A 22,426-nucleotide genomic window follows, 5' to 3' on the forward strand; every position below is an offset into this window, starting at 1 on the left:
ATTCTACCCATCTGTTATGACTGCAGCTGTATGCACGATGAACATAGTACAGTTTTGTACCTACCATAAATGTAGATGTTAGAGTGCTAAAACAGCTGCAGTCCAGGTTTCCCCTCCCTCCTTCGCATGGAAGATTGCTTGCAACTACTGTTTTTTGATTATATTACATTACTTTACTTCATAATTTTATGTATTGCCTTCCTTCTGAGGGCACCTGACATCTGGGGCAAGAAAAACTGAAGAACATGGCGTCGGCTGGTTCTTTTATACCCCTGTTGCACTGACGTCAGGGAAGAAGCGACGACAACCGACGCCGGACCTAGATTTTGGAATTCGGCCGACTGAGGACCCGCCTGAAGTCAGGAGAACCCATCTGTTATGACTGCAGCTGTATTAGCACTCTAACATCTACATTTATGGTAGGTACAAAACTGTACTTTGCAGTCATTACATTTGGGTAATCCTGCTGGCAAGTTGCCCTCAGTCAGCCTGAATTCCAAAGTGTTGGGTCCTGTGTCGGTTGCTGTTGCCCCTTTCCTGACGTCAGGTCGTCAGGGGTATAAAAAATGCAGCCAACGCCATTTTCTTTAGTCTTTCTTGCCACACGGTGCCCGAAGCAGAAGTAGTTCGCAAGTGCCGGTCGGCCGACTCCTGAGATTTTCATGTTCGAGTTTCAGATCCGAAGTCTTCAATAAAGCTAAGTACCCCGTTGGGGAAACTTTTTTCTTGCTCCAGACCGATGTCAGAAAAAGTTAATAATTGTATTTCTTGTGGAAAGCAAATGCCTCATAAGGACTTTCATGCTTACCTTATTCCTTGCCTAGGCCCTGATCACAGCGTTTCAGGTTGTCTGTTTTGCGCTAGATTTAACCTACGCACTATTAAGCTTCGGTATGATTTTGCATTAAATTATTTTGGACGCAGGTTTAATTATCCAGAATGTCATCGGATAGCCATCCGACTACCGGAGTTCACAAAAAACACAAAGAAAAGGAGAGAGATAAACAACCGAGGCCCAAAACCGATGACGAAGTTTCTCCTAAGCCGTTCGCCGGTTCTCAGTGAGGCACTTTCGCAGCCCCCTGACGCCCGCTACTTTGAGTCGCAGGCTGCTACCGACTCCCATGTGGAGTCTGCTATGCCGCTGGAAACTCAAGGTATTGGAGCCTTGGATACTATTCCCTCAGATGGGTCTGGAGCCGCTAAGCAGGCACCGGCTTCTGAGGGTGTATTCAGAGCTAAACATCTTTACATTAAACCGACTTCAGCTTCAAAGGCAAAGACTAAAGCACCTTCTAAAGCAAAGAAACTAACTCAAGAGCCACGTGGACAGGCCTCTGCCAAAAAAACAGATGCTCAAAATGGCCGAAGACTTGATTACCTTGATCAGGGGTTCCCATCCCCCTCCTGATAAGAGGCCTAGGCAAGAGACAGACTATGAATCTTCAGACCAGGTTTCTATTTCTTCTGATTCCTCTTCTGATCAGGAATATTCTCTCTCTCCCCCCCCCCCCCCCATGAGGATTTTGATGCTGAAGAATCTATACCTTCAGCTTCTCCGCCTGAGGACTATTGCATACCATGAGGGAACATTTCCACTGGGAGAGCCAAGATTTTTCAGAATCTAAAAAGAGGCTCAGGGACTTCCTTTTACTACCTCAACACAGGCCTCTAGCCATTCCCCCTGTGTTAGACATTGTAGATGATGTGTTTTCAGAGTCTACTCTGACCCCTGACTCCTTACCTCCAGCTCCTGTTAAGCCTGACAGATATTATAGGGTCCTTGACTCTCATAAATTCCTTTTCAAAAACCCTGCTGCAGACCCAGAAACTATTTTTCAAGGTCCCGAGGGAGTTAAGGCTTCCGCTTCAAAAAACCCTGCCCCCTCTGACAGAGATTCTAGGGCACTGGATAGATGGGGAAAAAAAGGTTTACACATCTGCTACCTTGGCTATAAGGGCCTTAAACTGTCAGTTTCATATGCTCAAATATCCGGAACGTCATGGCATTGCTTAAACAGAAAATGTTGTTAAACTCTGAATGTGCAGAAAACAAGGAAATGCAGGATTTATTGCACGCAGCTGAACAAGTTGGAAAGCATACTTTGCAATGTGGTTTTGATTCTCTGGAGGCCTCCTGCAGGGCTGCAGTTACGGGTTCTGTAATTAGGAGGCATGCTTGGTTAAAGGAGCAAAATCTGCTTGATCATGTCAGTTAAATTATTAGATGCACCTTTACAGCATGATACTTTGATTGGTGTTAAGGCAGAAGAGATGTTAAAGAAAATGGAGGACAAAGCTAAATCTATGCAAACTGTCAAAGATTTTTTACAAGTAAAGCCACCTAGGTTTAGTAGACACTGGCCTACAAAGAATTGGTCCTTTCCTGTGTCAGACAGACCTCAAAGGGGCAGATCCGAGGCGCAAGGTTCATACAGGTCAAATCAATGGGGTGCTTCTACCTCCAAAGTTGGAGAAGACAGATCACAACCATACAGAAAACAAACCCAATGACTTCCCCTGCCTGCACCAAGCACTTATCTCCTGGCAGCACCCTTAGGGGGAAAAATAGCACTTTTTTCTCAAAATTGGCACATTATAACCCAGGACAAGTGGGTTCTAAACATAGTGTCACAAGGCTACAAGTTCCACTTCCACACCCTGCCAAAGGCAAACGGTTGGCCAGATCTGCCAAAAAATCAATGGGCAGAGGCACAAAAACAAGTCTCATCCCTCATGGACATGGGGGCCATTCAACAAGTACCAGAACAAGAGCAGGGACAAGGATTTTACTCGACTGTTCTTGGTACCCAGAAAGGACAAGGCCTGGAGACCAATACTGGACCTATCTATTCTGAACACATTCCTGGCTATACCAAAATTCAAAATTTTGACTTTGCAGCAGCTTCTGCCCATGCTGGGCAAGAAGGCTTGGCTTGTGACTTTAGACCTACAAGAGGCATACCTGCATGTCCCAATCAGACAATCATGCAGAAGATACCTCAGATTCAAGGCTGGCTGAATGCATTACCAATTCTCTGCACTGCCCTTTGGCTTCTCTACTGCGCCCAGGGTCTTTACAAAGTGCCTGGCACCAGTAATTGCATTCTGCAGACAGAGGAATACAAATATATCCTTACTTGGATGACTGCCTAATTCAAGCAGAGAACAAGGACATTCTTGTACAGCATCTGGCGTTTGTGAAAAGACTTCTAACATGCCTAGGGTACACAGTCAACGAAAATAAATCAAAACTAGTACCCTCTCGAGTTAATATTCCTGGGTGCAAGCTTAAAGGCAATTGACTACCTATTTCAAAATATTGGCAATAAAGGCCCAGTTATTTGCAAGACAAATTCTGCAGTCTTTGGGCTTCATGGCATCCTGCATCCTACTAATTCCATATGCAAGACTGCATATGAGGAAACTTTATTGGTACCTAAAAAAGTGTTTGGACTCAACATTGCCACAGCCTGAAAACGATGATTACTCTCATTCCCTGCCTGCAGCAAGAGTTTCGATGGTGGGCGAAGGCTTGTCACCAGAACAAGGGACAGCCATCCACATTACCCCTAGCCAGGCAGAACCTAACAACGGATGCATCAGATTATGCCTGGGGGGCCCACATGGCAGGAAGATGCATTCAGGGCACATGGTCCGCAAACCAAATGTATCTACATATCAATCAAAAAGAGATGCTAACTGTTCAAAATGCCCTGACAATCTTCAAGGACCTACTTCATCCGGGCCAACTACTGATAGACGGACAACACCACGGTCATGTGGTACATAAGCAGGGGGGCACACATTCTTACCCCCTTTGCAGACTAGCCATGGCTTTGTGGGACACAGCATTGACTTACCAAGTACATCTGCATACACAATTCCTGCCAGGAAAGGAAAATACTCTGACAGACGAACTAAGCAGAAACCTCATGGATCCCCACGAGTGGCAGCTGGATCCACAAGTCTTCAGCAGGATAACGAGGAAATGGGGACGCCCAGACATAGATCTATTTACCTCCCCTCACAGCTACCAACTAAAAAGATTCTGCACAAGGACTTATCACAGACAAGCATGGAAAGTGGACGCTTTATCTTTCAGCTGGAAAAACCTATCATTATATGCCTTTCCTCCACTGCCTCTCCTCCCCAAGGTAATCCTAAAGGTCAGACAGGAGAAGCCAAAGATGATACTGATTGCCCCAGACTGGCCAGTACTGGTATCCTATCCTAAGGAACTTGTCTCAATGCCCAACTTGGACCTTACCTCAAATACCTAATCTACTGTCCCAACAAAACAATCAGATCCTGCACAGCCAACTCAGGACTCTAAACTTGGCAGCATGGCGGATAATGTAGTCATACAAAACTCACCTCTCAGTAAAGATGTGATGGATGTCATTTTGGAAGCCAGAAGGCCTAGTACTAGAAAATCTTATGCTGGAAAAATGGAAGAGGTTCTGTGCTTGGAACCAGGCACAAGGAACTGATACAACTGTACCAAATATTCCTCAGAGTTTGCAATACTTAACTGAGATGCTGGACAAAGGTCCATCTTTTTCATCAATTAAAATTCATGCCTCTGGCATTTCGGCTCATTACAATACAGAGCCACCAATCTTTTCTCATTCTTTATTAAGGCAGTACCTCAGAGGAGACAAAAATTTAAGGCCTCCAAGGAGATCACCAATACTTGCATGGGACCTAAACTATGTCTTGGAAAAACTCGCCCTGCCTCCTTTTGAGCCAGCTGCTACTGCTGATATTAAGTTTTTATCTTGGAAAAGAGCTCTGCTCCTAGCAATAACTTCTGCAAGACGAGTTTCAGAGCTACAGGCACTCATGGCTGTGGAACCCTTTATCATTTTTCATCCAGACAGGGTCTCTCTGAGGACAAACCCAACATTTATGCCTATGGTGGTGTCCAGTGTGGCTCTTAACCAAACTATTCATTTGCCAACTTTTTATCCAAATCCACAGAACAAGGGGGAGAGAATTCTGCATTCTTTGGACGTACACAGACCGCTTAGATTCTACTTGGACAGAACCAAAGATGTTCATCGTGTTTCACTGTTGCAGTCATTACACTTGGGTTATCCTGCTGGCAGGCGACCCGAGTTCCAAGTCCTGGTCCGGCGTCGGTTGTTGTCGCTTCTTCCCTGACGTCAGTGCGCCAGGGGTATATAAGATGCAACCGACGCCATTTTCTTCAGTCTTTCTTGCCACGCAGTGCCCTAAGCAAAAGCAGTTCACAAGTGCCGGTTGGCCGACTCCTGAGATTTTTGAAATCGAATTTCAGAACCCAAGTCTTTTGTACCCCCATTGGGGAAACTTTCTTGCTCCAGACCGATGTCAGTAAAAGTTAACAATTGTATTTCTTGTGGGAAGCAAATACCTCATAAGGATTTTCACTCTTATGTATTCCTTACCTAGGCCCTGACCATGACGTCACTAGTTGTCGGTTTTGTGCTAGATTCAACAAACGCACTATTAAGCATCGGTTTGATTTTGCATTGATTACTTTGGCCGTAGGTTTAATTACATAATGCCGTCGGAACAACCGACTACCGGAATTCATAAAAAGCGCAAAGACAAGGAAAAGAACAGGCATCTGAGACCCAAAACCGACAACGAAGCCTCTTCCAGGCCAGTCACCAGTTTGCCGGTGCTCAGTGAGGCGCTTTCGCAGCCCCTGACTCCCGCTGCCTCAGAGCCACAGGCCGCCTCCGACTCCCACTTGGAGACATCTAGGCCACTGGAAACTCAAGGTATTGGGCCTACGGAAACTATTCCCTCAGATGGGTCCGGAGCCGCTGAGCAGGCATCGGCTTCTGAGGGTGTTTTCAGACCTACACAGCTTACTATCAAGTCAACTACAGCAGCTAAAGCAAAGTCTAAAACATCATTACAGACAAAGAAACAAGTACAGCATTCTTCTGGACAGTCATCCATGCCTAAGAAACAGATGCTCAAAATGGCCGAAGACTTAATTATTTTGATCAGGGGTTCCCATCCCCCTCCTGATAAAAGGCCTAGGCAGGATACAGACTATGAATCCTCTGACCAGGTTTCTATTTCCTCTGATTCCTCTTCAGACCAGGGATACTCTCTTCCTCCCTATGAGGATTCTGATGCTGAAGAGTCTGTCCCTTCAGCCCCTCCTCCTAAGGATTACTCTTTTTGGGGAAACCTTGCACACCATGAGGGAGCATTTCCATTGGGAAAGCCAGGATTATTCAGAATCTAAGAAAAGGCTCAGAGATTTTCTTTCATTACCTCAGCACAGGCCTCTTGCTATTCTCCCTGTTAGATATTGTTGATGTCGTTTCTGAATCTAGTTTGTCTCCTGATTCTCTACCCCCAGAACTAGTTAAGCCAGACGGGTACTATAGGGTCCCAGACTCTCTTAAATTTCTTTATAAAAATCCTGCTGCTGACCCAGAAACTATTTCTCAGGGTCCCAAAGGGGTGAAGGCTTCCACTGCAAAAAAAAACAGTCCCCTCTGACAGGGATTCCAGAGCACTGGATAGATGGGGGGAAAAAGTTTAGTAAGGGCTTTGAACTGCCTGTTTCATATGCTGAAATACCAAAAATATTTAATGTCTTTGTTAAAACAGAAAATGTTTGCAAGTTCAGAATGTCCCGACAATAAGGAAATGCAGGATTTATTGCATGCAGCTGAACAAGTGGGAAAACATACTCTGCAATTTGGTTTTGATTCATTAGAGGCTTGTAGAGCCGCAGTTACAGGATCTGTCATTCGAAGGCATGCCTAGCTTAAAGAACAAAGTTTAACTGATCATGTTGAAGCTAAATTACTGGATGCTCCTTTACAGCATGATACTTTGGTGTTAAGGCAGAAGAGGTGTTAAAGAAAATGGAGGAGAAGGCAAACTCTATGCAGACAGTAAAGGATTTCTTACAGGTACAGCCTCCTAGATTTAGCAGAAATTGGCCTTCTAAAAATTGGTCCTTTCCAGTGTCAGACAGGCCTCAAAGAGGCAGATACAGATGCCCAAGAGGCAGATCTCAGCAACAAGGCTCTTACAGACCTAGACAATGGGGTGCTTCTACTGCCAAGGGAGGAGAAGACAAGCCACAACCTTACAAGAAACAGTCCCAATGACTTCCCCTTTCAAAAGCCAAGCACTTATCTCTTGGCAGCACCTTTAGGGGGAAAGCTAGCACTTTTCTCACAAAATTGGCACATTATCACCCAGGACAAATGGGTACTGAATATTGTCTCTCAGGGCTACAGGTTCCACTTTCACACCCTTCCAAGGTCAAAAGGAATGCCAGACCTGCCACAAAACCAATGGGCAGAGGTACAAAAACAGATTACAGCTCTCATGGACATGAGAGCTATTCAAAAAGTACCTCAGCAAGAACAGGGGCAAGGATTTTACTCTAGACTTTTCTTGGCTCCCAGAAAGGACAAAGCCTGGAGACCCATTCTGGATCTGTCTATTCTAAACACTTTCCTGGATGTTCCAAAATTCAAGATGTTGACCCTGCAGCAACTTCTACCCATGCTGGGCAAAAAGGCTTGGCTTGTTACTTTGGACCTTAGAGGAATACCTGCATGTCCTAATCAGACAAAATTGCAGAAGATACCTCAGATTCATAGCTGGCACAATGCATTACCAATTCTCTGCACTGCCCTTTGGCTTATCTACTGCGCCCAGGGTCTTCACAAAATGCTTGGCACCAGTAATTGCATTTTGCAGACAAAAAGGAATTCAAATATATCCCTGTTAGGACGACTGCCTTATTCAAGCAGAGAGCAAGGACATTCTTCTAAAGCATCTGGCATTTGTAAAAAGATTACTAGTTGGCCTAGGGTACACAGTAAACGAAAAGAAATCAAAACTAGTGCCCTCTCAAGAGATAATATTCCTGGGTGCAAGCTTGAATACAACTACCCAGATGGCTTATCTCACGCCAGACAAGCAAAGGCAACTGACAAATTACTTTCAAATGATGGCAACAAAAACCCAGCTACCTGCAAGAAAAATTATGCAGGCTTTGGGGTTCATGGCATCCTGCATCCTACTAATTCCATATGCAAAACTCAACGCTAACTCTTCCACAGTTTTTTGTAGCACTCTTTATAATACGCTTAGCGCTTCAGGAGAAACCGTTGATATATAGCATAGCGACATGTATATATGATTAGCAAGAAATTATTAGTGACATATTTTGTCGTTCTTTATGTAGATAGATTACTGCAATTTTGAATGTAAGCTTTTCAGAATTCTCTGTATGGTTTATTGCAGCACGCCTAGCGTTTTAATACAGGTTGCTAGTTTTTAACATTGTGACATAAATATATGGTTAGCAATGCATTGTTAACAAAGCATGACCTTGTTTTTAATTTAGAAAGATTTTTACATATAAATAATATATGAAATATACCTGCGGGGTTTGATCTGCCTCTATGGTGAGTTGTGACTGATGTATTTAGGGAGCGCCTCGCGTTAGGAGGCAGGTTTTATGCACAATCAATTTAGATAATTTCCCGCGTTTTAGCGGATATAAACTAGTACACCAGCTTTGTTTAATCGATATCTGATGAAGCGTGGACTCTCCACGCGAAAGCGCTCATTTCTACATTTTATGTTTTAAATAAAGAACGTATTTTTGGATTTAACAACGGACTGCTGACTATTCTTCAGTTGGACTATTGGTGATTTATGTACATTAGTTTTATCTGCATCCATTGTGGTTGGTTCCTCGCTTTTGCAGTTCTATTTCCTTGTCTTTTTGGTGAGTGAACCTTTCAACAGGGATACCGACTACACTTTGCATTTTGCTTTCCTCATTTTTGGTTGGTTATCCCAGTACACCATGGAATCAGCATCATATCCTGAGCCGGAGTCGAGGGAATTACCATCATTGTGGAATGGACTTATTCAAGCCAATAACAACCCTTTATTGTCTCTGGATCTATCGAGTGAAGCTGGACATATACGGAATCAAGATAATGGTGAGAACCTTACAGAATTTTACCCCATGCTAAAGTCATTAGAGGACAATTTATATCAATTGCAAAGATATGCCTGGCAGAGGCTCCATTTGGAAGCATGTATTCACTTCAAAATAGTCCCCAGGGGTATGAGGGTATTTTGTATGCCCACATATGGGGACTCACATCCTGAGCTTCTAAAACAGTGGCAGGATTTGAATATTGAGTTGGGGTTTAGCTATGCAAGACTGATGCTCAATTATTTCAAACCTTTGGAAACTGAACTCAGAGAAAGAACTGACGCATTGTATAAACAACTATCTGAACGCTTTTCTTCCAGTTTTTGCGTAGATAAGGTCAAACATATGTTCACACAAGTCAATATGTTCAGTGAAAGATTAAAAGCCACTAAACAGAAGAAACTGTTACGTGACTATAATGATTTCCAAAGGGGCCAGGTATTTTTATGCCCTAGGAATTATGCCACTCAATCAGCTACCACTGGGGCTAGAAAGGATAATACTGCCATGCCTGCTCTGCCCCACATAACAGCTAATATTATCACATCTTCATCTCAACCATCTCTTTCTATGCCCCAGGCAGAGGCAACTTCTTTGGGAACATCAGACAATGTCCCCACGGCCGTGGGATATGTAGATACGCCCCCTCCGAATCAAGAAGCATTTTTCAATCTTGCCTCCTCTCCATCCACAGGAGCGATTTCTAAGAACACACATACAGCTCCATCTTCCACTGGGGTTTTTTTTACCCTACTTGAAGAAACATACTACCCACTTGAACAGGGGGAGGTCTCACAGCAGAGACTCCCGCAAAAGGAAGTACTCGTCAGAACGCTTTCCACAGAACAGAAGGAGAAGAAACTGATTCATGACCTTTTGTTTAACTACTCTAATGTCGTTTTGGATTTACCTAGTATTAAGGTCTTAAATAAAGGCCTTAATTTTATTCCAGCTACTAGTGCCAAGCTAACGGACATATTAATTGATCTGAGACTGTTCTGTAGAAATTTGAGTTTAAAGTTGCTCTTTAAGTCTGACTATGATAAGAATATAGCATGTTATAGAACTAAGAGCACATTTATACCTAATATGCCTACACATGTTGAGTACTTCCTTAGAGTTTGTGAACACCAGTATTACTTGATGTTCAGTGGGGTAACAACGAAAAAAGGGAGATATTACAACCTTAGTCCCTCGGAAGTTAATTGTTTGAATACACTCAAACAAGATTCAAGGATAGTAGTGAAACCTGCGGATAAGGGGGGAGGGGTTGTTGTCCTAGATCGACATGAATATGAAGTAGGTATGCTTAAAATGTTAGCAGAAGTAGACACCTATATACCTATCACATATAAAGAAGTATCACATATAGTGAGTATGGTCAAGGACACCCTATATGATTTGGTCATATGCCGTCAAGTTAGTCAAGAGATCTATAGCTTCTTATTCATAGAGTATCCCACCATCCCCATTATCAAAGGTATCCCTAAAGTTCACAAGGGAATAATTCCAGTTCCCTATAGGCCCATTGTGTCTGGAGATAATTGGATAACTGCTAATATTTCTAAATTTGTGGAGGACTTAAGACCAGTAGTAAATCAGTTTCCCACCATATTAAAAGACACCTATGACCTCCTAGATAACATCAAGGATGTACAACTAGATGATAGGAAACAGAATATGTTTATCACCCTCGATGTCATGAATCTATTTACTTCAATACCTAATGCAGAAGGCATAGATTACATCAGAGAACTTTTAAGTAAAGAAACAACATTTAGCAATGATAGAATCATTCTAGTTTGTCAACTACTAGAACTCATCTTGTGTAATAATGCATTTAAGTTTGGCGATAGGTATTATTTGCAGAAGTGGGGGGTAGCCATGGGCACCCCCTGTGCAAACACCTACGCCAATTTGGTGGTTTTATGGTGGGAAAAGTTGTTCTTCTGTACACATGAGAGTTTCAAGAATGTTAAGTTCTACAGACGTTTTGTAGACGATGTTATAATTGTATGGGAAGGAACCATGGAACAGTTTGAATCCCTCTTGTGTTATTTGGAGACTACAAGTAGTTTTTTAAGATTTACTAAAGAAGTTTCCTCCACACACATTCATTACCTTGATGTTACACTTAGTTTCACCCCTGGGGGAGCAATTACGTCTTCCCTATACAGGAAACCTACTTGGCGCAACGCGCTGTTAACTTTTGATAGTATGCACCCCAGGCATGTATTTCAAGGAATAGTAAAAAGTCAGTTTCTTAGGATATTAAAACTTTGTAGTGAAGATGAAGATCTTGTTAGAGAAGCTTTGTCTCTAGAGAGACTGTTCATTGATAGGGGTTATGATCCTACGCTGGTTAGTAACATCAGAAGTGAGACGTTAGGACAGAGAATATCTGTGGACCCTTCCCCAATAACATCATGTAGCAAGGTCTCAAAATACAGACATGGAACGAAAGCCTCTACCAATAGTCACATTAGATATGTCACTACTTACACTAGTGACATAAAAAGGGTACAGCAGGTCATCCATGATAATTGGCACCTATTAACCTTGGATGATCACACAAGGGAAGTTGCAGGGAGGTATCCCTCCTTTCTATATAGAAACAGCAAAAGCCTGAAGAGGATTTTATGTGGAGACATACACATTACATCAGTCACAGAAGGAATTATCCCACATAATCTAGTTTCACATAGACAAGGCACATTTCCCTGTCACAGCTGCAGTAGATGCAGTTATATAACAAAAGAACAATCATTTAAGCATCCTATCATGAACTATGTTTTTGTTCCACGTTTTTATGCCAACTGTAATACCCGCAACTTAGTATATCTTGCCACGTGTAATAGCTGTCAGGCATTCTATGTAGGACTCACTAAAAGAAAGCTACATGAGCGTATATATAACCACTTATATGACATCAAGAAGAAGGTAGAGACAAATGCCCTAGCAAAGCATGTCATGGAACACTCATCACACTCTTTTAGTTTTAGGGTGTTACAAGTGATCAATGACCACGGCAGGGATGGTAACAAGGAGAAAATTTGGCCATAAATGAATTAAATTGGATTCTAAAGCTAGGGGCGCATTTATCACCAGGGATCAACAATACTGTATCCATTAAGCCCATTTTGTTATCCAGATGAATAACATTAGTCTTTGTATATATTTTTCTGCATCATATTTTTCTGCATCATATTTTCACTCATTGTTTTCATAACCATGTGAGTATTTGCTACATTAGTTAGATAATTTAGATTATAGTTATTCATACATTTTATATATTATTTGAGTGCTTTAGTCGACATGCTTAAGCATGATACTTTATAGGCACAGGTACGCATATACTTATGCAGATGTATATTTTTAACAAGCTATTTAGGTAGCTTTTTGACTGATGTTCCACATGGTCAATAATAATAAGTATAAAAATAAAATTATTTGGGCTAGGACATAATAAAGATATAATAGATTTGTATATTGTTTGCCGCGACTCTTAATATTTTTCTTATTTAAGACAGTAATTACTATTAACATTTGAGTCGATGCCTTCATTTTGAACAGCGGTATAGCTCTTTTAATTCCCCGCTTTTCATTATACACCTGTCTATATTTCATTCTATAGTGGAACCACTGAGAATAGGCAGTCTTCATTTGGAGTAAGTTGTTTGCAATATAGGATTCATATCTAGTAGTCGCAGTCTCTATTGGTTCATTTATTAAGGCTTTTTATTCGCCTGATTCAGGACCAACAACAAAAAGGTTTGAAATATACAACGTAGTGCTGCGCACTAATATAAAGTTGTTTTTAACACAGTAATAAAATCTTGATATAATGCCACAATACAAAGATCAGCAATACTAAAGTGGCGGCTCTTTTGTCGTGGTCTAGTGAAGCTATAGCATCTCACATAAAGTACACCAGTCACGTATACTCTAATAACTACATTCTAGAACTTATAAATACTCATTTGTGACTTTTGATTGTGTATATATATCCATTGCTTCAGCAAAGAATATACAGGTTTATTTAGCTATTATCGATTCATGCCTTCAATTAATAACGTTGACCATGCTTAATCAACGTAAGAGAGATGTTGATAATCATGGATGAGTTCAACGCTAACTCTTCCACAGTTTTTTGTAGCACTCTTTATAATACGCTTAGCGCTTCAGGAGAAACCGTTGATATATAGCATAGCGACATGTATATATGATTAGCAAGAAATTATTAGTGACATATTTTGTCGTTCTTTATGTAGATAGATTACTGCAATTTTGAATGTAAGCTTTTCAGAATTCTCTGTATGGTTTATTGCAGCACGCCTAGCGTATTAATACAGGTTGCTAGTTTTTAACATTGTGACATAAATATATGGTTAGCAATGCATTGTTAACAAAGCATGACCTTGTTTTTAATTTAGAAAGATTTTTACATATAAATAATATATGAAATATACCTGCGGGGTTTGATCTGCCTCTATGGTGAAGTGTTTGAGTTGTGACTGATGTATTTAGGGAGCGCCTCGCGTTAGGAGGCAGGTTTTATGCACAATCAATTTAGATAATTTCCCGCGTTTTAGCGGATATAAACTAGTACACCAGCTTTGTTTAATCGATATCTGATGAAGCGTGGACTCTCCACGCGAAAGCGCTCATTTCTACATTTTATGTTTTAAATAAAGAACGTATTTTTGGCTTTAACAACGGACTGCTGACTGTTCTTCAGTTGGACTATTGGTGATTTATGTACATTAGTTTTATCTGCATCCATTGTGGTTGGTTCCTCGCTTTTGCAGTTCTATCTCTCTCTCCAAAGCTGTTATGTCATTCTGGAGGCCAGGAGGCCCAGCACCAGGAAATTTTATGCAGACAAATGGAAGAGATTCTGCCACTGGAACCAGGCACAAGGCTTTGACCACTTGTACCAAATATCCCTCAGATTTTACAATACCTAACTGAGATGTTGGACAAAGGCCTATCCTTTTCATCTGTTAAGATCCATGCCTCTGCCATTTCAGCTCATTATACCACGGAACCTCCTATTTTCTCTCCTCCACTACTACGAGAGTACCTCAGACGGGCTAAAAACATAAGACCGACCCCCCCCCCCCCCGGAGAGCACCAACACCTACTTGGGACCTCAACTTTGTCTTGGAGAAACTCACTTTGCCTCCTTTTGAGCCAGCCAATACAGCTGATATAAAATTCTTATCATGGAAAACTGCTCTGCTCCTAGCAATAAATTCTGCACGAAGAGTCTCAGAACTACAGGCTTTAATGGTAGTGGAACGTTTTATCATTTTTCATCAAGACAGGGTTTCTCTAAGGACGAACCCAGCATTTATGCCAAAGGTGGTATCCAGTGCGGCTCTTAACCAAACCATTCATCTGCAAACATTCTATCCAAATCCCCAGAATAAAGAGGAGAGTCTTCTACACACTTTGGACATACACAGGCAGTTACGCTTCTACTTGGATAAAACAAAAGCATTCAGAAAAACTGAGCAACTGTTTGTAGCTTATGCTGCAGAATCACAAGAAAATGCTATCTCAAAGCAGACTATTTGTAAGTAGATAGGACACTGTATTCACTTCTGCTACGCACAACATGGAAAGCCAGTGCCCACCAACATTAGACCACTCTACCAGGGCAGCTGCCACATCAGCAGCCTTCCTCAGAGGAGTACCAACCAAGGATATTTTGGAAGCTGCAACTTGGAGTTCAGTGCACACTTTTACCAAGCATTACCACTAGCCTCTTTACTCTAAATCAAGAGCAGGCTTTGCCACTGCAGTTCTGCAGGACCTCATAGCCACTCCTAATCCTATTTAGACCCAGCCACCCTACCTCAGCTTTGGGATTCTACCCAAGTGTAATGACTGCAACAGTGAAACACGATGAACGTAGTACAGTTGTGTTGCCTACCATAAATGTAGATGTTCGAGTCTATTCACTGTTGCAGTCCAGGTTACCCACCCTCCAGCCCCACTTTCTTTGCTGGGACTTTTCTATACCTTTCTATCCTATACAACCTTTGTGGTGTATTTGCTTGTAGCTGAAGGTATTGTTTATATTTTGCTGTATGTCTTTATTAGCAATATGTATCGCCTACCTATTTGGGGGCACCTGACATCTGGGGCAAGAAACACTGAAGAAAACGGCGTTGGTTGCATCTTATATACCCCTGAAGCACTGACGTCAGGGAAGAAGCGACAACAACTGACGCCGGACCAAGACTTTGGAACTCGGGACGACTGCGGGTCGCCTGCCAGCAGGATAACCCAAGTGTAATGACTGCAACAGTGAATACACTCTAACATCTACATTTGTTAGGTACACAACTGTACTTTTTCAGGAAGACAGAGCAGTTACTAGTGGCATATGATGCAGGATCACAAGGAAAGGCTATCTCAAAACAGACTATTTCAAAGTGGATAGGCCACTGCATTCGTTTCTACTATTTACAGCATGGCAAGCCAGTGCCTAAGGGTATTGAGCCACATTCAACAAGAGTTGCAGCCACTTCAGCAGCCTTTCTCAGGGGAGTACCAATCAAAGACATTTTAGAGGCTGCTACTTGGAGTTCAGTGCACACCTTTAAAAAGCATTATCATCTGCCACTCTACTCTAAACCCAGGGCAGGCTTTGCCACTGCAGTTCTGCAGGGCCTCATAGCCGCTCCTAATGCTGTTTAGCTCCAGCCTTCCAACCATAGCTTTGGGACTGTACCCAAATGTAATGACTGCAACAGTGAAACATGAAGAACATAGTACAGTTATGTACACTTACCATAAATGTAGATGTTCGAGTGTATTCACTGTTGCAGTCCAGGTTACCCAACCGCCATCCCCCTTCTTTCTGCCGGAACTTATCTTCCCTTCTCTGATTTATACAACCTATGTGGTGTATTTGCTTGTAGATGAAGGTAAAGTTTATATTGGTGCATGTATTTTTATATATATATATATATATGTATAAATTTTTGGCTACCCTTTAGGGGGCACTTGACATCTGGGGCAAGAAAAACTAAAGAAAATGGCATCTACTGCATCTTTTATACCCCTGACGACCTGACGTCGGGGAAGGGGCGACAGCAACCGACGCAGGACCCAAGACTTTGGAATTCAGGCCGACTGAGGGCAACCTGCCAGCAGGATTACCCAAATGTAATGACTGCAACAGTGAATACACTCGAACATCTACATTTATGGTAAGTGTACACAACTGTACTTTCAATATTGTTAAATGTATGCAAGTGGCTATGTATATGTATGCATGGAGCTTTTCTCCCTGGGACTCCCCTGAAAGTAGGCCACGTGCCCAGTCAGACATTACCCGGTAAACAGGTGAAATAAATAAATATTATGTACGTACAGTTGGAAACTGGGAAAAGGTAATGGTCAGGTGTAGGCAAATAGTGGCTTTTGTGTATATTGGTGAGATGCATCCATTTTGTTTGTGTAGTTTTTGAAGGAAAATGGACTGCTAAAGACATAGGTACATACAGGAAATGATCTTGTGTACTTTATTTTCACCAAAAGAGTTTGGTTTCAGGATGAGAGACTGCTTTAGCAATTTTAAAGACTTTTATAATGGGAGAATAGAAAGAAGAAAGAAATGTATTTGTAACGGATATAGATTCAGCAAAGTGGATGTCCATGTGTTTTGTCATTGTGACACAAATAAAGATTAAAAAAAACCCCTGAAAGTATGAATGAAAAGCTAATTCAATTTGACATTTCTTTTGTGATTTTTCAGTTCCAGAGCACTTAACTCTGCTTACTACACCAGCTCATTCAGACCTTGTCGTATCTATCGATAAAACCAGCGTAAGACATGCTGGACCGCAGAAACAAGTCCTCTCAGGGGCCCCTGAGGCTCTGTGGCCTTCGTTGTACATCAGAAGTACTGAAAGATTCCAGTCGGGAAGACATTTCTGGGAAGTGGATGTGGGACAGAAAACGGAATGGGCAGTGGGTGTCAGCATTTACAGTGGTGAACGGATCACCTCTGAAAAGTCACTTTGGAAGAACCTTTTAACTGAAGACAAACATGTTCTTATGCTAAAAAATAAAAAGTACCACATAGAAAGTTATACTTCTACTATTCCAGTATCTCTTAGTACAAGTCCAACTCGGATTGGAGTGTTCTTGGATTATGAAAGAGGAAAAGTGACATTTTATAACACTGATGACATGTCAGTTATTCATGTAGCACTGAGTAGCTTCAGTGGTGATATTTATGCATCCTTTAATCCTGGTGTGAACTCCGTTCAGAATGCTGCACCTTTACATATCTGTTGCTACCAACACCCGAGTGCTTCTTGAATGCTCATGGTTGTGAATAATTGCACTAGACTGAGTACTAACTGGTAATCCTTAGAGATTTGCAGAACTTAAAATGTCACCATCAGTAACCACTGTCCCTCACTCTTCAGTTGAACTTTCAAAAATTCCAAAGTATCTCTCCCTTTCTTAAATTGCACGCAGAGTACCTCATTTAAAAGACCAATATATTATTTTTCACATCCCTTCTAATACTTAGAAGTTTACAGGTCCAACACAGTAAAGCTACCCAACAGGTTGTCAGATAGAAAGGCCAGGACAGGTCATTTCCCTTCATACGTCTGAAGGTTGTGCAGTCTCATAAAAAATTGTACTTGCCCTTGGCTATGGTTATTATTTCTAATAATTCATATTCATTTCCAGTCGCTAAGGTTAGTCTTTAGTCTTTTCTTCCAGCACAAAGCAGAATTTTGGGAACAGGCACTTGTTTGCTCGAAAGTGTGAAATAATGCATGTGAATAGCATGAGCTCAGGTTTGCCTTGCATTTGGACAGTTACTTCTCTAAGTCATACAAATAGGGATGTAATACATCGTAATGAAATAATTTGTATTGGTGCAGATTGATCCCTGATAGTGTGTCATTGCCTCCTAATATAGCAATTACATTTCTGTGAACATCAAAGCATGTGACTGATCTAAAACACTTTCTTAATAGAATATCCTGTATGGTCAGATTCCAGAATGTCATTTATTAGCTTTGCCATTTACAGCATATTCATAACTTCAGACTAAGTACTATTATCAATTACTTATGTATGTATGTATTTATAACCTTAGCCCTGATCTAACGAGCTGTACTGGACTCATTGCAGAGGACCTCCTCTAACCACAAGACTACAGAATCTGCTATATCAAAATGTTTGTATCATTTCAAGCTAGTTGTCCAGCATGCAGTTAGCATTTAATTCCACAAGGACAAAAAAAAAAAAAAAAAAAAAATTGGAACACTATGGAGGCTTAAAAAAATTCACTCTGTGATACTTGTATTTATCTGGTTCCTAGTTTCATGGGGTGCCAGAGTTAACCCAACACTCTGTGGCACAAGCCAGACAGACTAATTCCGAATAGGATGTCAGCCTTTTGTAGAACACTTAACTCATTAGTGACTCTAAGCTGAAGAATGTTGCACCTCAAGCAGCGTATTTTCTGAACAAAATCTAGTTAAAAAAGTATGCAACAGACAAATGTAATTATTTTATAAATAGAAAATGCTGTTAAAAATGTATAAACTAATCTACAAGTAAACATCTTTAAAATGTTACTAGTCAGTGCATTCAGTCTTTACAGTGGTACTACACAAACATTGAACTGTATTTTTCAGAACTTTTCATATATGTTAAAATGCAGATCCTGGATGTACATATAATGTTGGAACATTTTTCTTCTGCTAGATTTGAGCTTTGACAGCTTTTCATGCGTTTGGAACTGTATACCCTAAGCATATAGTTTTGGGACATTTTTCTTCTGCCAGATTTGAGCTTTCACATGATAGCAGGAAATTCCTTTCTGACTCCTTGGTTAAAGATATTTATAGAAAGATTAAGAATTAATTGTTTAACAAAACAAGGACCACAGAATAACTCTCTAGATGTACAATTCACAGTGCTAAAGTCAGCGACAGGTTTTATTCAGGAACATACAATGTTTCACCTGATGTTATCCAATAATTTGTAAGTCATTTGGTTGTGAAAATATTAATGTATGCATGAAAGTATTGCGTATCTTCATAATTACTTGCAGACCACTAGCAATATCTCATTTTGATTTCTCCAAGTCTTTTGGGTTTCTAATACCATGAAGGGAATGAATCCCATTCCTAAGTCAGGGTATGATTTAAAGTTCATGAAATCAGTAGTGTTTCATTGTCATCAGCCAAAAGTGCTCTTCTCAGCACTGACAAGGTGCCCAGAATTTGCTCCTGCAATGCATACGGAGTTACATGTATCAGTAGCACGTTTAAATACAACTGTAAATTCTTTTTTTATGAGACTCATTGCTCCTCGTACTATTGGAACTGTCTGTGTATCCTTCCACATTGTTGCCATTTATGCAAGCAAATGCTGGTATTTTATGACTTTGTGTTTCTCTGTACATAAGGCACTGTAATCACTTTGTGTAGCAATTTCAGTGATCTACACTCCTTTTGTCTTTTCAGTGATAACTCTGTCTGGTTTTCTTGCATCTGTTTTCTGTATTGTTAATGGATAATCCCATGTGAATAAACTTCACCATTCTCTATATTGCTTTGTGGTTCATGTTTCTAGTGGATTATCAGTTACTTCAGTATTGCTATGTTTACATAATCCTCACTGTAGCAGTTTTGCCACATTATATGCTTTTCAGTACACAGGGCCTCTGCTATTACTTTATCGCACCCAGCTACAAGATGTGCGACTGTTTCCAGTTCTGTTTTACATAGCCTGCATGTGTCTCTTTCTAGCACATGTTCAGTGGACTTTGTAAATCAGCATGCAAGTAGTCCACTGTCCTGGGCTGCCAATTTACCTTTTGGTTTAAATTCACCTCTCCTTAACCATTCATGCATCAAATCTTGATTAAGATAAGGTTGTTCCAGGAGTTTTCTATACTTAGCACTATATTTATGGCTTTTCCACATTTCTTTCCTTCACATCTGAGCCTTCTACTGTTATTTTTTTCTTTTTGTCTTTTTTAGCACATTCAGTTGCTGTCTGATTTTTGACTATCTGTTTTGATTTCCATTCCAGCTTGACACCTGAATGGTTATGCTAAATTAAGCAGAAAGATTATCTTGGACTTGTTCTCCTCATGTTTTAAAACTTTCACGGCATTTGGATCTGATGAGGTCAGCAGATATGTATGCAGTCTCACAATCACAGATCTATACATATAATCAGTTTCAAGTAGGCCCATACCTCCTTCAGAGTGAGGGATATACAGCCTTGGTATACACTGACTTTTACATATTTGATAAGCTTGAAACATTTTTCTTGTTTTTCTGTCCAGCTGATCCAATACCTTTTTGGGGATAGTAAATCGCACCAAAACTATAAGTTAAAACAGGAAAAGCAAATTGGTTTTTAGTGTGGACTTTATTCCTAGATGTCACGTTTGTTTTCAATAGTAGTTTTAGTCTTCTGAAGTATTCCTTACCGAGTTTTATTTGCATTTGTTCATGTTTTATTGCCAATCTTTCATCAATTCTAGAATATTTATACACTCTTTCCTGCTTAAGTTCATTTATGTCACATTCCTAGCCTAGACTGATATTTTCTTGGTGGTGTAGCTTTCCTGCTTTCACTGTTGCTTTCACACATTGATTAAGACCAAATTGTATTCTTATATTATCTGAGAAAGTTTTAACCACTTGCATTTGTGCTTTCAATGCCTCTTTGATGAACTATACAGTTTTAAATAATCCACAAAAAATATGATGTGTTTACAGCTGATTGTTTCCTGGGAGGCAAGTTGTAACCATGACCTAATCTGTTAAGTAGACAGCTTAATGGGTTAAGAGCAAGACAAAACAGCAGTGGTGAAAGAGAATCCCCTTGAAATATACCCTTTTGAATTTTTATCCCTGGGATAATAACTTGCTCTATGTCATGACTTAATTGCAAAGTGTTTGCCACTGTTTCATAGTCACTGTAAAATGATTGGTCAGTGTAGGATATATCTTACACATCTGTAAGCACTCCTTTACCCATGAATGTGGGATGCTGTCGAATGTTTTTTTTTTTTTGTAATCTATCCATGCCATACTTGGATTCTTCTCATTTTTACAGATGTCCTTCAAGAATGCAACTGCAGTCATAACATATGGGTTGTCCTGCCTCAGGCAGCCCTCGGTCGGCCGAATTCCAAAGTCTGGGTCCGGCGTCGGTTGGTGTCACCTCCTCTCCAACGTCAGAACGGCCGGAGTATAAAGGCATCGGCTGACGCCATCTTCTTCAGTCTTTCTTGCTGCGGTGCCCGAAGCAGAAGCAGTTCACAAGTGCCGGTCGGTCAGCTCCTGTGTTTTCAATACCAAAGTCATCTAAAAGCTAAGTACCCCGTTGGGGAACATTTTTTCTTGCCTCAGCCGATGTCAGAACAAATTGAGAAAGTTAATAATTGTTTGTCTTGTGGTAAACAAATACCTCATAAGGACTTCCATTCTCTTTGCCTGCCTTGCCTGGGCCCAGACCACGACGTCTCGGCCTGTGCTGCCTGTGCTTGCTTTAATAAGCGCACTCTCAGGCGCCGGGCAGAATTTGCCGAAGACTTTTTCGGTGATTCTTTTGCTTATATCATGCCGTCGGATCTACTGACAACTCAATCTTCCAAAAAACGTAAGGACCGGGACCGACATCCTCAGCCCGCGTCTTCCACCGATACTCCTCCAAAACCCTCCGCGAGTGCTTCGGTCCCTTCAGAAACTGTAATCCAACTGCTCAAGGACGACGACACAGCGGTAACTCGTCCTTCGGTCTCGGAGTCCACTCCGGTGCCGGTTGTTGACTTTCCTCCAGAAACCGAGGTTCTGGATCTACCCGACACCATTCCTGTGGACAAGGTTACACCAGCACGTGGGGCAGCTAAGCCTCCTGTATCCATGTCCATCAAGGCCTTTGCAAGTGCTAAGGCCGCCAGCCAGGCCAAGGCCCATCCTAAACCTACTGCTCAGGCCCCTTCTTCTGATAAACAGATCATGTATCTTGCTGCAGATCTAATTTCCCTTATTAGGGGGTCTCAGCCTCATCCAGACAGAGGTTCTCAGCCGCCTGCAGAGAAAAGGCCCAGAACTGAGCAGGCCGACAACCTCTCTTCAGATGAAGCCTCTGGGGATTCTGAGCATTCTGATACCCAAGAAGAATCCTTCCAGGCCTATGAGGACTCTGATGCTGAGGAATCAATTCCCTCTGCCTCTCCTCCAGAGGATTTTTCGTTCGGTGAAGTCCTACTCTCCATGAGGGAGCATTTTAAATGGCAGGGCCAGGAATTCTCTGACTCCAGGAAAAGGCTACGTACCTTCCTCAAGCTTCCCCAGCACAGGCCTTTAGCTATCCCTCCAGTTATGGATGTCCTGGATGATGTTTTCTCCGACTCCAGTGCTAAGC

General features: G+C 41.4%; 1 protein-coding gene across 1 annotated transcript in view; it reads left to right on the top strand.

The window, feature by feature from the left end:
• The window catches only part of LOC122811614 (nuclear factor 7, brain-like), a 167,663-nt gene extending 148,077 nt beyond the window's left edge, over positions 1-19,586 (top strand). Inside the window, exon 6 of the mRNA XM_044083578.1 lies at positions 16,761-19,586. Coding sequence (XP_043939513.1) covers positions 16,761-17,329 — 569 coding nt within the window. The 3' untranslated portion in view covers positions 17,330-19,586. The remainder of the gene's footprint in view (positions 1-16,760) is intronic.
• The last annotated feature ends 2,840 nt before the right edge of the window (positions 19,587-22,426 follow it).

This window comes from Protopterus annectens, chromosome 9.part0 (assembly GCF_019279795.1).
Source record: "Protopterus annectens isolate FY-2018-M chromosome 9.part0, PAN1.0, whole genome shotgun sequence".
In the NCBI taxonomy this organism is placed as follows: domain Eukaryota; kingdom Metazoa; phylum Chordata; order Ceratodontiformes; family Protopteridae; genus Protopterus; species Protopterus annectens.